We start from the raw sequence: 16,425 nt of genomic DNA, 5'->3' as shown, positions 1-16,425 counted from the left end.
GTGTATTTTTATCTAATTGTTATGAATTATTTTAAATTTGTAATTCTTATGTATTGTTCTTATCTAATTGTAACAACTATATTTTTATTAAATGAATTATCCTTTATTTAAACTATTCCATTTCAACAATCATATTTTGACTGTTAACGGCTATATTTTAACTTGGCTATATTTTAACGGCTATATTTTAACGACTCTATTTGAACAACTATATTTTCACGGCTTTATTTTAACAGCTATATTTAACAACTATATTTTAACGGCTATATTTTAACGGTTATATTTTAATGACTCCATTTTAATAGCTATATTTTAACGACTGTATTTTAATGGCTCTATTTGAACAGCTATATTTTAACGGTTATATTTTAACGATTATATTTTAACAGCTATATTTTAACAGCTAATTTACATATATTCATCTTCTTCAAGAGTTTTTTTTTGTTATTTTCTTGTTGCTGTATGGTTGACTATGATGTTAAAGCCATAATGTTGACCAAAATAGCATCATCTTGAACTGATCCCATTCTTGGTGCAAATAGTTGTTGCTTGTTTGTTGTTGTTGTTGTTGTGTTGTTATAAGGTTGTTGCACATTTGCCTGTACTAAGTGATTGTCATATGTTGTCATCATCATATGACAACATATGACAATCGGTAGAAAAGGGCTTTTGTCATCATCATATGACAGCATATGACAATCGATAGAAAAGGGCTTTCACCACTACAGAAGTGTATCGCTGCTATGTGAATGTTGGCATACAGAGCACCAACCGATTACATTAATGATATGTTTGAATTGGTGAAAGCACTACTATTGAATGTCTACTCCATTTCATTCGTGGAGTGAATGAAATTTTTGGGGTAGAATATTTGAGACGACCCAATGCCGGTGACATTCGCCGCTTACTTCAAATGGGAGAAAGGCGTGGTTTTTCAGGCATCTTGGGAAGCATTGATTGTATGCACTAGAAATGGAAAAGTTGCCCAGTTGCATGGAAAGGGCAATTCACACGAGGTGATCACGGTTCACCGACAATTATGCTTGAAGCAGTCACGTCACAAGATCTTTGGATTTGACATGCATTTTTTGGTGTTCTGGGATCCAATAATGATCTCAATATTTTAAATCAATCACCATTATTCACTAACATCTTACAGGAGCAATGTCTAAGAGCTGAGTTTATGATAAATGGCACACAGTACAATAAGGGGTATAATCTAGCAGATAATATTAATATCTACCCAGAATGGGGTACGTTTCTTAAAACTATGCCATTATCTCAAGGAGAGAAGAGAACATTATTTGTCCAATGTCAAGAAGATGTACGCAAAGATGTTGAGCGGGCATTTAGAGCAGTTCAATCTCGTTATGCCATTATACGAGGTCCGACTCGATTCTAGCAAAGAGATGCTCTTAAAAATATTATGTATTCATGTATCATATTGCACAACATGACTATCGAGGATGAAAGAGAGACATATGAGTTATTTGATTTTAATTAAGATGAAGGCTCCACCAATACTCCAATGGTTGAAGTATGTCATGAACCTATTTTTGACTTCCTGACTATACTCCAAAAATAGGTTCCTTAACATTTACAATTGTTACACATACGACCTTAATAAAAAAAGTGACAGCAAAAGTACCTTATCTTATAATTTTGTTGCAGTCGTACCCTTTTTTAGCCATTAAGTATCAACTCAAAAACATGTGGTGACATATTATTAGACCACGTATTAAATAAGCTAAATAAATATGTCGTCATGTATTTCTGAGCTCTTAATAGACTTAATTGGCACTTAACAACTAAAAAGGGTACGATTGCAACAAAATCGTAAGATAATGTATTTTTGCCACTACTTTTTATTAGGATCATATGTGTAACAATTGCAAATATTAAAAAGGTTTCGCCGTAAATATTCCTTTTTATCATTAAAATAAATGATATATTAAATTATAGTGTGTGGGACGATACCAATTTTAGAGTTATTAAGCATTGAAGCACTTTTTAGTAACAAATGACTAAAAATGATGTTGATGACAGCAAAAATAAAATATTATATTCTGAGATGCTCTTAAGGGCTATCAAAAAAATTAAGATTGGGGACAAATTTGCAAAAGCAAAACAAAATTTAGGGACCAAAGGCTAAACTATTCCTAGGGCTTTATTTTTCTTTTCCCCCAAGTTTTCCCTAGGGCTTTTTACTCTCAATCTTTTTATCATCTAAAACTAAAACTAAAGCTAAACCTTTTCTTCTTCATTGTCTGCGTGAGAGCAATACAGAGCTCAGCTCAACAATGGCAGACGATACAACGACGCTATCGTCACAGCTCGCTCAGTCAACCATGAACGACGGAGTCCCCAGCTACGAAGATTTGAAAGCTGAGTTCTCTGACCGAGTTTTAATTCGTTCCATTATTTCCCGATCCGATGGCGGATCCGGACTTGCTGGGCAACGTGTACGAATAGGTGGGTGGGTCAAGACCGGTCGAAAGGCGGACAAGGACGCATTTGCCTTCTTGGAGCTAAACGATGGGTCTTGCCCAGGGAATCTCCAGGTTATTGTGGAGGCGGACAAGGCTGACCTTGGCCAGCTCGTGTCAACTGGAACTTGCGTGTCTGTGGATGGCGTTTTGAAACTTCCTCCGGCTGGGACTAAGCAGAAAGTGGAGCTCCGGGTCGAGAAGGTAGTTCACGTGGGTCCAGTCGACCCGGCCAAGTACCCATTACCTAAGACAAGACTCACGCTTGAGTTTTTGAGGGACTTTGTTCATCTTCGTCCCAGGACCAATACGGTATGTACATTTTCCTACTTACTTAAATTATGGTAAATCAATTCTTGTTTATGTGAAATGATTTAAACAAAAATTCTCATTGGTTTATGATAGAAAGAAAAATGGACTAATTCTGTTGTTGAATTCAATTAAAGTAATTATTTTGCATTGTGTTTCGACTGGAATTTTAATCTTTGGTACATATTTCCAGATTTCTGCAATTGCCCGTATAAGAAATGCCCTTGCATTTGCCACCCATACATTTTTTCAAAAGCATAGTTTTCTTTATGTGCACACACCAATTATAACCACCAGTGACTGTGAGGGTGCTGGTGAGATGTTTCAAGTTACTACTTTGATTAATGAAGCTGAAAGATTGGAGAAGGAGCTTATTAAGAATCCTCCCCCATCGGAGTCCGACTTAGAAGCCGCCAGGCTTGTTGTCAAGGAGAAAGGAGATGCTGTCTCCCAGCTGAAAGCTGCTAAAGCAAGTAAGCAGGAGATTGGTGCTTCTGTGGTTCTACTGAAGAAAGCCAAGGAAGATTATGCGAAATTGGAGGAGAGATCTAAGCTTAAGCCGGGTATTCCCAAAAAAGATGGAAAGATTGATTATACACAAGATTTCTTTGCCCGTCAAGCTTTTCTGACTGTATCTGGTCAATTACAAGTTGAGTCATTTGCATGTGCTCTCAGTAGCGTTTATACGTTTGGACCTACTTTTCGGGCTGAGCATTCTCACACCACGAGGCATTTGGCAGAGTTTTGGATGGTGGAGCCTGAATTAGCATTTTCTGATCTTCAGGTATGTGAAACTTAGTATGCAATTTTTTTTCCTGTCTGGAATGCAATTTTCAGTTAGAGCTAATATATTATTTCGTGGTCAGTTTTCTCTCATTACCTTGTAATATTTTCATGTAGCTACCTCTTTAGAAATTGAGTTATACATGGGTTGAATTGTGGGAAAATGTTGATTTGGTTGTCTTGATTATAGAAACACGGTATTATTAATTCTTGTTGCTTTTTCAGAACCATCACATACATCCGCATCTAACAACTTCTTGTACAAAGCAATGGACATATTGTATCTGCCTTGTAGTTTTTTTTGAGCATGCTTTGCCTCTTCTTAGCAATAGCTTCTTTTACTTAGGTTATTTGTCCTAGCTCTTTGACATTGCTTATTCTTTCTTTCGTATTCCTTTAGCTTGTGTTCAAAACTGTTTTGTATATTAGTGGCTATGGATAATTTCATATGATGTGTGTATAAGATGATCTATGCTGTCTATGCAGTTTTGTCTATGTGAAACATAGCACACTGCTAAGTAAGACTTAAAAGTTTCCATATATGTATGTGTAGGATGATATGAACTGCGCAGAGGCATATGTGAGATTTCTTTGCCAGTGGTTACTTGACAATTGCTGTGATGATATGGAGTTTATGGCTGACAAATTTGATAAAGGTTGCATCACTCGATTAAAAATGGTTGCTTCAACCCCATTTGAACGGATAACATATACAAAAGCAGTAGAGCTTTTAGAAGAGGCTGTGAAGAATGGTAAGCAGTTTGAGAACAAGGTAGAGTGGGGAATTGATTTGGCATCTGAACATGAAAGGTATGCAAATTTTATTACAACTATTTTCCTTTTGTTTCATTAATTATTTGTTGAGGTAGTTGATTTCCTGGTACCTGATTTTGCAGATACTTGACAGAAGTTATGTTCAAGAAGCCTGTTATTGTTTATAATTACCCAAAAGGAATAAAAGCATTTTACATGAGGTTGAATGATGATTGTAAAACAGTTGCTGCTATGGATGTTCTTGTGCCAAAGGTAGGCTGTTTTTTTCCTTGCTCTATATAAAGCTCCGCAAGAACATTGTTTAGGCATTTTGTTAAGTTAGTGTCTGTCCTGTATATCAGTTAATTCGTGTCTTTAAATTTTCAGGTGGGAGAATTGATAGGCGGCAGCCAGAGAGAGGAGCGTTATGATGTTATTCAAAGCAGGTACGAGAAGTTGTCTTTCACATTTTTAGTTTCAAAATTATTGCAACCTTTTCGTGTTGGGATTATCTCTCTGATGGAAAGAGGAACAGTATGTGGATCTTTTTCGTCTTAAACCAAGTAGATCAAGTTTGATGGTGACACATTCCATGAATTGTTGCAGGATCCAAGAGATGGGGCTCCCTACTGAGCCATATGAATGGTACCTTGACTTGCGTCGCTTTGGCACAGTGAAACACAGTGGTTTCGGTCTCGGCTTTGAGAGGATGATTCTGTTTGCGACAGGCATTGACAACATTAGAGATGTTATTCCGTTCCCTAGATATCCCGGAAGAGCAGATCTTTGATTCTTGTGGTTAGTCTTTGTATTTTTGCCTATGGGAAGTCAAACACACAAAAGTGGATCTTTAGGATCCCTCACTCTAATTTTATATGATTGCGAGCATGAAGTGTTTTTTTATTATTATTATTAGTTTTGTTGTTAAAAAAATGAAAGCTTAATTTATAAATTATCAAGCAATAATATATATCTTTATAGGGACTTTCTTCTATGGGATTGAAGAAGTACTGAAAGTTGAAGCCATATGGAATGATTTGTAGCAGATATAACAATTGATTTTTTGAAAAACAAATTAATTTATGTCGCGTTTGGTAATTTTTTTATTTTTTATTTTTTTAATCATATAAATAAAAGTAAAATTTGTGTTTTTAAAAAATAAATATGTGTTTTATAAATATTTTTGTTTTTTAATTTTAAAAATAAAAAACAAAAGTGTGTTTTATAATTTTCATTTTTATTTTAAGTTTTTTCATTTTATTTAAGTGGGGTGGGGGTCGGAGTTCAGGTCTAAGGTTTGGGTTGGGGTGTATAAAATATTGATTAAGAAAAAATATTGTTTAAAAAATTTTTGGAAATTATTTTTTTTAAATTTTGAGTCTCAATTACAAAGTTATAAAATGAAAATAATTTTGTAGAATATGTTTTTAAAAAATATTCACTTTTTTTGGATTCCAATTCAAGAATAATTCTATGGAGCATTTTTATTTTGCAACCTTAAGAGCATCTTCAATAGAAAAGTAAATTAGTCATGCAAAATTAAACTACAGCTGATTTATCAAAAAATTGTATTCCAATAACGTGTTAAAAGGTAATGTAAATTTATTATAACAATATTTGTTATCATACAAACCATAAATACTCTAGGTATATTATTTTTTTTATTACTTTATACAATAAAATTAATAAAAAAGTTATTTTCTTTTATATTTTATTAACAATATTAAAATTCTAAAAAATACTGTTTTTTATTTATAATTTTACCACATAAAAATTTTAATTTATAAAAATATATTTTACTTAACAAAAAGTAAAAAACAACTAAAATAATCAAAAATTAACCTCATGACAATTATAAATCAACTTTAAATAAACTATGAAACAACTAGAAAAATAACCTCATGATAACTTTAATGCTACTATAAATAAATTATAAAACAACTAAAAAAACAGTTTATTATTTTTACTAAAGATGTATTTTTATAAATAAAAAGTTGAAAGAGTAAAATGATTTTTTTTTTTTTTTGGTGTTGAAGTGTTTTTGTATTTTATTTTATTTTTTTTTTTCAAAATTTTGGTCTATTTTGTAAATTTTTCTTTTGCATTTGAGTATAATGTTAAAAATTGATGCAAATATACTATAATGTCATTTTTTGTGCCAAACATAGTACAACTTTTACATCTTTTATGGGAGATGCTCTAAGTTTTCCAACACCACACAAATATAGTATCTTATGATTAACTATTGTTTTTTTTATATTATTTATTAAATTAAAATAAGTAGAATCCAATATTAAAATATACTAATAACGACTACGTCATACTACCTTTTGTAGTGTTTAACAACTTAAACTACCCCTTATCATTTTACAATCCTTAATCAATAATTAATTGATATATATCTAGATTATAGATATAAATGTAGATGTTTGTTTTCATCTTTTTATTAGGGGAATATACTCAGCACTTCCAATAAATATGTATAATAGCTACAAAATTAAAATATACTCAAAACTTTTGAAAACACCCTTCCAATAATAGATGAATAGATGAGCTATAATACTTCAATATTTTAGCTCATGAATAGTGCATCTCCATATTAAGCTAAGCTTTACCTCTTAGCTAAATATTTTTATTAATAGAGAAAAAATTAAGTAATTGATGATGTATGATGTTATGTAAAAATTTAAGGTAAAATTAAAAAAAAAAATTGGTAAAGTATTTTTTTTAAAAAATAGAATATAGTAACTCATGCAATTATACTCAGTTTCTAAAAAAGAAAGATTTTGATATCTTATATTCTCAATAATCATTTTGGAGCCCCATATAAAAACCTTTGACATGTCAAAAATAGACTTTGAGCAAAGAGGGGAAGCATATACCTTGTGCAATTCAAAATAAGACAATTAACTAGATTCATTTATTTATGAAATGAGACAATTAGATTCATTAATTACATAATAAACATTGTATGCCTTTGAAATTGAATAAATAATTTCTCTTCACATTCTTGGACAGGAAATATGAAAAGCATAAAAGAAAGAAGAAAAAAGCATAGAGCAGTGAGCACCATTAAACAAATGTGTTCTGCACCACCATATTATATGAATAAATATGACACATGCATATCAAAAAATACATTGTAAATATATAATTTGTAATAATTAATGAATTAATTATAATATAATATAAATCAGAGTAGAAAAATTAGTGTACTTACTAATCTATTGTTTCCAAGAGTATAATTAATATTGGAAAAAAATAGTGAGCAATAGAAGAGAATTTTCTCTTATGTAGAGTATAAAGGAACATTTTTTATACAATGACATGTATAAAAATTATATAATAACCATAAGAATAAGATAATTAGTATGAAGCCGGTGCCGGCTTCTTAATGTTTTATTATCATTCCAATCTGCAATAATCATTAGTTTCTTTTCTATTGTGAAATTTTCAAGTACTTAATAATTCATTTAAATATTCACATCATATATAGGTAATAAATGTCCATATCCATAGCGTTTAATACTATGTACTTTCTTGATTATTCATCTAATACTTTTATTTTACCAACTATAGATATCTCCGTCTAATATTTCTATAAACATATATCGATACACATAATATATATAGACTTTTTTTTGAAACAATATATATAGACTTTTAATTTTATTGAGTGAGCCTCATTAGTGAGCCTTGAAATCATAATAATATTTTGTGTACATAGGCATTGTCTCAACTGTCATATACAATAAGTCATGAGGCCCTTACTACTAACCTTGTTTCTCTTTGTTAACTTTTCAGTACTACTAACCTTACCAGTTCATACAGCACCTCCACCATCTCCGCCGCCACCACCACCATTTACGCCACCACCATCTACGCCACCATCGCCGCCACCATCTACGCCACCACCATCGTCGCCACCATCATCGCCACCTACGCCACCACCATCGTCACCACCATCTACTCCACCACCATCGTCGCCACCATCATCGCCACCTACGCCACCACCATCGTCGCCACCACCACCATCATCGCCACCTACCCCACCACCATCGTCGCCACCATCTACTCCACCACCATCTACTCCACCACCATCTCCGCCACCATCTACTCCACCACCTTCTGCACCGCCCGGGCCACCAGCAAGAGGAGTTCCGTCATCGGCTCCTCCTCCACCGCCGCCGTCTCCAGTATCAGGGGCAGGAGGGTTAAGCGGTGGACAGAAGGCGGGGATAGCGATAGGAGTGTTGGCGGCAGCTGGAGTGGGTGTGTTTGGTGGCTTGGTCTACAAGAAACGCCGTGCTAACGTGAGAAGAGGCCGGTTGGGAAATGCAGCCCGGCGAGCTGTTCTCTAATAATGGAAAGGCCATTTATTTATTTATTTATTTATTTTCTATTAGGGATTAATTAGTATGATGTTATTGAGTTTATTAATTTGCATTTTTTTAAGTATGATAACAATTAATCATTAGTTTTTGTATTAGTTTATATTCTTAATATATATAGCTATTATGAACAAAGATCGATCGAGATCAATATATGCACTGATGGAATATATTTGATTATGGAAAAAAAACATAATATATTAATTTGCTATATTTAATTCTGAATATTTGGCAAGTACTTTGATGAAGCATTTACAAATATAATGAGGATTTAAATAAAAAATTATTGAGGGTTTGACAAATAAATGTGTACATTGAAGCTAAAAATTGTAATATATGGAGTAAGTATTCAATGTTGTGTAATAAAGAGAGATTATTACTATAATGAATTTTGAAATTCAAAATTAGGGAAGTTTTAGTTGTTGGAAGATGGTTTTGGTAACTCTCAACTCAAGTCCTCTCCAATAATCCAATTTATTACACCCATTAAAGACCTCTTACATTAGTCATGGGGTGTAGATTATTTGAATTTCAAAATGGTGATCGCAAAACACTGTGAGTGGCTAACCTAGAAGTTCATTTAAAGACACCATTTTCTATATTACTTGCTAGAAAATTCTATTTGATTGCGATTCCCCAAAACTATATTTCGATTATTTCTTCTCTTAGTTATTACTGATGAGAAAAAATAAATTTTTGTACAAAAGTATAAGATTTTGTTCATATTTTGGTAATCTCCTCATTATTTTACACTCAAGGTTGTTTTCGTATAGAGAGTTTGTACTATCATCTTTGGTTCTTGCTTTTACTTGTTAGAAAATAAATCTAAAATACACGTAAATTTTAGACTCATGTCAGATTATCAAAGTTACTCTATATGAATCAATAAGATGGAAAACATAACTGATTCCATGATATTAGATATAAGATAAGACGATGGGTATATGCTCTTCTACAAACTAATATTCTCTCTATGGGTTTTCACTCAATTGATGGAAATGAGGAAGAAGAGTGGTTGAGATTAATATTGGAGATCAAACCCTAATGTTCTTTATATAGGAAACTAATTAGAGCTCCATAAACTCTAATTAAGTTTACTATTGAGTATTACACATTACAAAGTTCATACCAAATAAGATGTTTATTGGGCTCATTTAATTAGACCACTTATTTCACTCAATTTAAAATATTAACTCAAATAAATTATCTTAATTTGTAACCACATTAGATTATTCAAAATAACCCAACAATCTCTCACTTGTTAAAAAATTCCAATGACAATTACGTACATTTGGTAATTTTATGTGCGCATAAACTTGCTAATTATTCTCAAAACATCTCCTTTAGACAATCTGGTCCATCTCCTATACCAATATGAGACCAAAGTGGCCTTCGTTACATTTATCGTAACTAGACTCATCAATAATCACCATATCAAATATGTTTAATGACATAGATCAATAATGGATGTGTAACTAGAAATTACATGCAGTGTGATCTTAATCAAGCCTATTTCTAATTGGTCTTTTATTCCTTGGTGAGATCAATCCGTAGTCTTTCAAAATTTATGTCAAGCCACAATTGAAAGATAACACATTCAAAGCAATAAAGATAATAAAACTATCAACTTTATTGTCAATCAACAAAGTACTTAATATAGAAAATAAACTCCCACTAAAAAATACACATCATCAAATAAAATAACCCCTGTAAGCAATGTGCTCATGAAAAGACCTTGGGTGTCAAAACTTTAGTTAGTGGATCTGCTAACAATAAGTTTGTTCCTTTACTCAATAGACACTATCTTACTATGAAATCTCTCTTTTAACAACGTCTAGAAACTTAATGTCTATGTGTTTAGACTTTGATAAGCTTCTATTGTCATCTGAGTATAGAATTTCTAATAGATTGTCATAATATATCTTTAGCGGTCTTTTAATTCCTTACACAACCTGCAACCAAGTGACAAAATTTCACAGCCATATTACATTATTGGTTGTCTCATAACAAGCTTTTGTTGGATTAAAATCTCTAATGTGGGCTCATATGTATTTGTGTGTATTGCTATATAAAGTTTGACCCAAATGAAGTGATCATTTGGGTCATTGGGTATTAAAGTATCATCGGCTAAATGTGTAGATACCCTAAGCGATATTTCTAATTTATTGAGAGACTAAATTAGAAATACTTAAAATTAATAACCTAGCTATGAGATTATAAATTGGTAGTGGTCCCCAAGAAACAAAGTGCCAATTTCTATTCTCATCTTCCCCCATCAAGAGAGAAAATTAGAAAACCCTAAATCTTGTTTTCTTGGAAGATCATTACCTAAAATCACCACAAAAATTATCTCTACAAGATAGATTAAGATCATCACTATCTATGGATTAAAGTACGCTTCTGCTATTTGAGTTCTTCTCTTCAACAAAGATATTCTTTATATCTATGGTTATACACTTATAATTGTTGGGAATTATTTTACCAGGATCTTAGATCTACTCACAAGTATGTTTATTAACATCCTAAATATGAACTTTCTAAAACGATAAATAATCACATATAAAGTTAAGAAAACCTTACATTGATGCAGCGGAATTAATGTCTCCTTCCACTCAGATCTCTAACCCTTGAATCCTTTCTGTAGCAGAGTATAATCAAGATCTGAGCCTGAATGTCCTTCTTCTTCAAATTTGATCTTTCACAGTCTTCCAATCTATGATTGAGTTACTGCTTGCTGTGTGTGGGCACTTACTCTTTCACTAGGGTCACAAAAAAGATGAAGGGAAAAGAGAGAGAGGTATTTCGGCCAAGGTAGAGAGTGAGGAAGGCTCAGTTTTCTGAAGAGAGAAATTTCTGTCAGAAAGGCTTGTTGAAAACTTGTGTTTTGACTGAGCCATCACTTTCTATTTATAGGCAACTACTAGGTCTAGGTTTAGAATTATTTGGCATTAAAATAATGAAAATATTAATTTGAAAAAGCTAATTAAGTGGCCGGCCTAGGTGTTGTAATGGGCCTCACTTAATTTTGCAATTTTATCAAATTTTATCTCTATTTTCTCAAAAATGCCAATTTTCCAATTCTAACCTTTTAAATGCCAAAACTAATTATTTAATAACTAAAATAGATTATTAAATAATATTGTCATTTAATTTAATTATTAATTAGACATATAAAGTCTATTAATAGATAAATAAACCCAGAAAACTCTTTTCCTTACAATTTCACCCCTGTTTAGTGAAAATTCATAAAATTAGACATAGTCTAACTTTAGAATTATAATTGACCAATCACGAATCAATTAATGAGTCTTACAAGCAGAATGTTCTCAACTAGAATGGGGACCATGGATCTATATGCTGAGCTTCCAATAAGTGAACCAAATTTACCAAGTAAATTCCTACTTATTAATTCTTCGTTGAATCCACTCTTAGAACTTAGAATTGCACTCTCAGACTTATATAGAGCATATTGTATGTTTCACGATACCAATATACTATCTCATTTAACCATTGTTATAATCTTATTGTGATTTAAAGATCCTCTATATAGATAATTTACATCGAGATGGGATTTCTTTACCGTTCTCACCCCTCAATGTATTTTGCCCCTTAAAACACTTAGCTACCTGTAAATGGTGTTTAGTGATCTAATAATTAGTCAGTTAAACAAGAGCTCATCCATTTACTTCTATTTGCTAAGCTCGAAGGGAATCATCACTTGACTTCTATACACCAGTAGAAGCTATAGATTCCATATTTATGTTCAGCACTCCCACTCAATCATACTATCATGTTCCCAAAATATACGTATCACCCTGACCCGAAAGTAGGCTTAACTAATAAATCTAAGAGCATGAATAGCACTCCTGAGTTGAGCCTAAGCATATCAGGATTTAGATTCTTTTTAATCTTAAGATCAACTACTGATATTGACTTGGAAAGATATGTATAACGGTAAGTTTGTAATATCTTAACTTAGTTGCAATATCGGTCCAGTCCAATGTATACTCCATACATTCGAAACTAGTATACTTTACTAATGTCCTGGAAAGAACATTACACTTACTCCAAGTGTAAGTACACATCATCGTTGATTATCACATTAGTGTAAATCCAATAACACTGATGAAACAGGGACCAAAACTTTTGATTCATATGATCACAATCACATTCCACTGTGTTGACGATACTGTAATTGTGAATAAACATATGATCCGGATTTAAACCGATTTTGTGTGTATGAATGTAATAAACATATTAAACATATTAAACCATTAGCATGTAAAATTCATGCAAATATCAATCACTTCAAATTTCTTATATTGATAACTAATCAGATTGTAAAGAGTTTTATTTAGGGCATAAAACCCAACAAACTCCCACTTGCACTAATATAAAACAAACTGTGCAAATAGGTCAATCTGATGTCTTGATCTTCAGATCAAGTGTAGTATATTTGAATCCACCCAAACTTCTGGAAACTAGTTCATAAATACTCTTATGAAACATCATTTACTATATGCTTTACTCATCAAGGGATACTGAAATCTTTACTGTTTTAAAAGTACATCTGAATTAACAGAGGACATATCTCTCATATTTTAAAATATGTAATTGAGATAATACAGTGTAGACTTTTCTTCAGTGATATAACTTTCTGGTATTTTCGAATAGACCAAGTTATAGTTCTTCTCTGGTAGAGCTTGAATTATTATACAATAATTCCTCCACCCCCAAAGTAAGCACCATCTCATATAAATCGAAATTAGATGGTGAGATACAAAGACAACTGATACACAGTTCCTTAATATCTGACATATAGATCACTTTCATAAATCCTTCTTGAATATCTTCTAATGTTCCCTATTTGATTACATCTCAGATAGCTCCCACTCAATTGCAGATGTCTGGTTAAATAATACTTTTAACCTCTGATTGTTTAGAGAGTTACCTAGTTGTGACTTTTGTATTAGTTTGAAACTTTAAGTTAAGACTAAGTCATCAACATAGCAGACTAGTATTTTGAAGTGAAAAATACATGCCAGAGATAAAGTAATCAAAATTAAGATACCATAAAATTTTATGAGGATTAAGAATTCTTGGTTCAAGTCATTCGAATGGACTGAACTAGAGTTCTTTATCTTATTCTCATAATTCTGATAAGCTATACCTATCCATGTGAATGGTTAGATTTGCTTTTCAGTAGTGTTCTTAAGTACCTATCACAATTATCAACCTAATGAAGATGGGTATAGAACTTTAAAATTCTCCCACTCAATTAAGGTAGTGTGAAACTTTAACAAAGAACTTTCAAAGGTATCAAACTTTTACTTACAATAGTAAAATTGAAATGGAACATACAATCAAGATCAAGAATTTATATTGACAATAGCTGACTCATTATATTACTTCTATGTTTAAACAAGATATGTGTTACATAGGGAATTGTGGAATACTCCACCCCTAAGAATATACATTTAGGGTACTATGGATAACCTCCACCCCTAAGTATATAGAGATTATGATCCACCCCTAAAGGTTGTAAAGATCATGATTCTCTTAGTGTGATAGAGTTTATGTGGAGTTGAATACTATCCAGAGTTCATTAGATATAAAAGATCGTTGAACTGCATAGTTTTCTTAAATTTTCTCCACCCCTATCAGATCATAAGATCCTTTTATTAAACAAATTCTTAATAATTGTATGAGAATTAACAATTATTGATAAACATAGAAATAATTTCTAGTGTTTATATAATATAACTCTATGAAGAGTTGTAAATATTATAGAATTTGCATCAATAATAAAAACACTTACACATACAAACATACAAATATAATGTGGTAATAATTGATGAAGATGAAATAAATGAAGCTCAATCTCATAAATTGCAATAGGGAATTTTGAAAATAAAACTTTATTAATAATAAAAAAAATGTATTGCAACAATATGAGAGAAACATGGATAAATATCCCTGACTAAAATTTGAAATCCAAATTGTCTTTAAACTAAAACAATTAATTCAAAAATTGAAGAGCTTCATCTTCATCTGGACGATTTAACCCTTGGTCCAGCTTTCTGATCCAACTCAATTGAGTTCAAGTAGCTTGGCCAATAAGAAGAAGAAAACAAATAAACAAAGTTAGTCCAGAATCATAAATCCAATTGGATAATAATTCACTAAACTTTTAAAGTTTATAAATGGAAATACCTTGTTTCTTTGCAAGAAGTTTAGGATACTGGGGTTTCCAATGACATTTTTCATTGCAGTAGAAACACTTTCCTTTAAGTGTAGCATCACCAGAAGGAACAACCTTTTTATTGGCTTTGGTTCGCTTCTTGGTGTTGTGCCACTTCCTCTTCGATTTGGGCTTTGAAGCAAATGCAACATTTGCTTCAGGTTTTATCGTCCCATTACCATTCCCAGGATTGTGAGGATTACTCCCTTTCTTATTGGGTCCTCCAATCAAATTTTCATAAGTTTGAAGGTCATTGACTAATTCATGAAAGTCAATTTCCTTCTTATTCATGACATAATTTGATGTGTATGGTAGAAATGCTGGAGTCAGGCTATTCAAGATAAGACTAACTTGAGTAGCACTGTCCATTTCAGCACCATGATCCTGGGCTTCTTAGAAATAACTGGACATGAGGAGAACATGGTCACACACGTTTTGATGAGGTTCCATCCGTGCGTTAATGTACTTCTTAGTCGCGTCAAAGCGTGACTGAAGTGATGCCTTACCGAATAGCTCATTTAACTTCGTCATAACTTCAGCAGCCTTCTCGGTTTTAGAAAACCGAGTTTTGAGGGTGTCAACCATGCTAGAAAGCATAAAGTATAGAGCTTTGTCATTTGCTTTCTGTCAACGCTCATACTTTTCTTTCACAGCTTTGGATGCATTATCCCCAGGCACTTCAGGTGACGGCTCAGTTAAAACAAACAAGGCACTTTCTCCTATGAGAGCAACATTAATGTTCTCATTCCATTTATTAAAGTTAGATCCATTCAGCTTGTTTTCAGTCAACAGTGATAACATGGGATTCATTTTGACAAACAGGATACTACAAAATAATAGAAATCAACAAATAGAAATTAAATAATGGTTTAACACAAAATCAATTCAGAAATTATAAGCACATAGCAAGTAGGAATGATTTGAGAAAATACTTAAAAAAAATTCAATCCTAAATAATTTCCAAGGTTTTTAACAAACTGATATCAGTGTCCCGTTTAGGCGAGAGTCAAAGCTACCATCCATTGAATAGAAGTGTCAGCTCATCTAAAATGTTAAACATTCTAGCAACATTTTATTCGATCAAGATCAGAATCCAGCGTTGTCCCGTTTAGGCGAGAGTCAAGGCTATTCTATCTCATGAGCTTCTACCATTGTTTCGCAATTTGCAAGTCAAATATGGTCGCCACCATTAGGGTGATCTATACCATATAAAACACTTACAAACCACTTATCATGCGAGATTAAACGGTGTGAAATTGCTAATGAACGTTCCTCCATTAGGGAGGATTACTCACTAAAACAAACGCAGTGTAAAACCCACAATGGAGATCGAATATCTTAATAATAATAAAGCTCATTATTTAAAATGTATTTTCTTTATTATTCTAATAAATAAATCTCATTAAATTCTATTTAAGAATTAAAATTCAAAAATAAGAATTTAATATAATATTTATAAAAT

At 32.2% G+C, this 16,425-nt stretch overlaps 1 protein-coding gene and 1 pseudogene across 1 annotated transcript; both read left to right on the top strand.

Moving 5' to 3' along the window:
- Positions 1–441: 441 nt before the first annotated feature.
- LOC133029306 (uncharacterized) lies at positions 442–1,531 on the top strand (annotated as a pseudogene).
- A 579-nt stretch (positions 1,532–2,110) lies between these two features.
- LOC115706732 (asparagine--tRNA ligase, cytoplasmic 1) lies at positions 2,111–5,325 on the top strand. Its single transcript, XM_030634454.2, has 6 exons — positions 2,111–2,798; positions 2,989–3,579; positions 4,132–4,388; positions 4,475–4,604; positions 4,719–4,777; positions 4,938–5,325. Exons 1-6 carry the CDS (start codon positions 2,301–2,303, stop codon positions 5,119–5,121), a joined length of 1,719 nt encoding a protein of 572 aa, XP_030490314.1. The 5' UTR covers positions 2,111–2,300; the 3' UTR covers positions 5,122–5,325.
- Positions 5,326–16,425: the final 11,100 nt, after the last annotated feature.

The sequence above is a fragment of the Cannabis sativa genome, chromosome 1 (genome assembly GCF_029168945.1).
Source record: "Cannabis sativa cultivar Pink pepper isolate KNU-18-1 chromosome 1, ASM2916894v1, whole genome shotgun sequence".
Classification (NCBI taxonomy): domain Eukaryota; kingdom Viridiplantae; phylum Streptophyta; class Magnoliopsida; order Rosales; family Cannabaceae; genus Cannabis; species Cannabis sativa.
Note: the sequence above shows the minus strand (reverse complement) of the source record. Positions and strands in the feature narration are given on the sequence as shown.